At 37.9% G+C, this 1,855-nt stretch overlaps 1 protein-coding gene across 1 annotated transcript in view; it reads right to left on the bottom strand.

Annotated features, from left to right (window-relative positions):
- LOC101857136 (multidrug resistance-associated protein 1) overlaps positions 1-1,855 on the bottom strand; it is a gene marked incomplete in the record, with an annotated part of 46,366 nt that overhangs the window by 14,667 nt on the left and 29,844 nt on the right. The window contains 1 exon segment of the mRNA XM_013087043.1: positions 1,199-1,269. Within this exon segment, the coding sequence (XP_012942497.1) occupies positions 1,199-1,269 (71 nt within the window).

Here is a 1,855-nt window from a genome sequence, read left to right as displayed (position 1 = left end):
TTCTTCTTCTTCTTCTTCTTCTTCTTCTTCTTCTTCTTCTTCTTCTTCTTCTTTTTCTTCTTCTTCTTCAAGAAATCAATCTAAGACGGAAAATTCCAGGACGACTGAACATAAAATCGGAACCCACCTGGATTCGAACATGGAACTTCCATGAGACAGTTTACATGAGTAACATGAATTGCATCTGCAATGTTAGCTAAGGAAACTGCCTTTAGTCAGACACTGCGAGCGACAAACAAAACGAGTATGGTCGTTTTTAGTTTTAGTAAAAGTTTTACGGCACTTGCAACACAGTAAATTCTTATAAGTGGCGAATATTAGAGATATTACGAGAGGGTTACAAACACCCGAAAGGAGGGGAAATAAGGACGATAGATGGTTGATAGGAAAGAAGGAGCAAACCACACCAGACCATCCATCGACCACGCACAGTATGATGGTATTATAGACGGTCCCCCCTTTTTTTCTTTTAGAGTATAATATTATCCCATTCAACATAGACATGCCACCTGCTTCAGTAGTGTGGCGCTTATAGTTAGTAGGCCCTTCGCCGTCATGCCGTTTCTTTGTGGGAATATTTAAATTTCCATCAAGTACCTCCGTCTTTTTGCTGGGATGTTGTATTCCAGCGCGGATTGGTCCTACTAAATGTGACCCGGCACGGTGGAATTAGGAGATCGTCAATTTTTGGGCATATGGAGATCTTGGTATCAGCTTAAAGCTTGTTCATTTGATTGCCTTTGACAAAAAAGTACCCATTATTTCAAGAACAAAAGCCAAGATATTCGAGATTGAAGGTGGGGGTCGCCTGGAGATTGTAGTAAAAATAGCGAGAAATGGCCGCCAAAATTTGGTGACTTCCAAAACGTGAGAGTTCTTGGAAACACAAATCTATATTTTTTGTGCCTTTAATCTAAGTGTTTCAGTAAAATTCCAGCATGAATGTGTATTTAAATGGATATAAAAGGTGTCAAGCCAAAAAATGAAAATTCGAAATAATTTCCCCAGTGGATAGAAAAATGCCGGTTTCTTTGATTTTATTATTTTGACGAGGACGGAGGCGTGACAAAATTACATTCTAAAAAAACGGATAGGCCCTGATAAGCAGAGTTGAAGTCAACAAAAAACTTGAAAATTGTGTCGATGATAGCGAAAAGGTTTTTTCAGAGAAATAAGAAAGAAAAGAGGTTGGATTTACCATATGCAGCCTCTTGGCGGCTCTTGTCATGGTGAAGGCAGCGATCACTGAGAAACCTAGCACGAACAGAGCTGTGGAGCGAGACATAATATTTGCTGTAGTTAGTACTCTTGTTGTTGCTGTTGCTATAGTTGCTGTTGTTGCTGTTGTTGCTGTTGCTGTTGTTGTTGTTGTTGTTGTTGTTATTGTTGTTGTTGTAGTTGTTGTTGTTGTTGTTGTTGTTGTTGCTGAAGATTGTCTCTGTTACTTTTGGCGATGTAGGGCCTATAATAGTACAAGAAGTCAGACTTTGTACTGTATATATCTCAATGCGCTTTACAACCTATAATATATCATTAAGCAAGCAGACCTGATAGCATTCTATAACAACTTCAACTTCCTAAAAAGCATTCAGTGCAAGCTGTCATTGTGTAAGCGATAGACAAAACACTAACACATTGGCATAAATCATCATCATCATCATCATCATCATCATCATCATCATCATTATCATCATCATTGTCACTGTAGTTGCGAAAAGAAAAACAAACAAAAAAGTATGTGGAGACTTGGTATTTCATAAGTTGTTAAAATGACATAATTTTAAAACATGCTTCGATTTGTTCAAACTTCATCATCATCATCATCATCATCATCATCATCATCATCATCATCATC

This window comes from Aplysia californica, unplaced genomic scaffold, assembly GCF_000002075.1.
Source record: "Aplysia californica isolate F4 #8 unplaced genomic scaffold, AplCal3.0 scaffold00536, whole genome shotgun sequence".
Classification (NCBI taxonomy): Eukaryota; Metazoa; Mollusca; class Gastropoda; order Aplysiida; family Aplysiidae; genus Aplysia; species Aplysia californica.
Note: the sequence above shows the minus strand (reverse complement) of the source record. Positions and strands in the feature narration are given on the sequence as shown.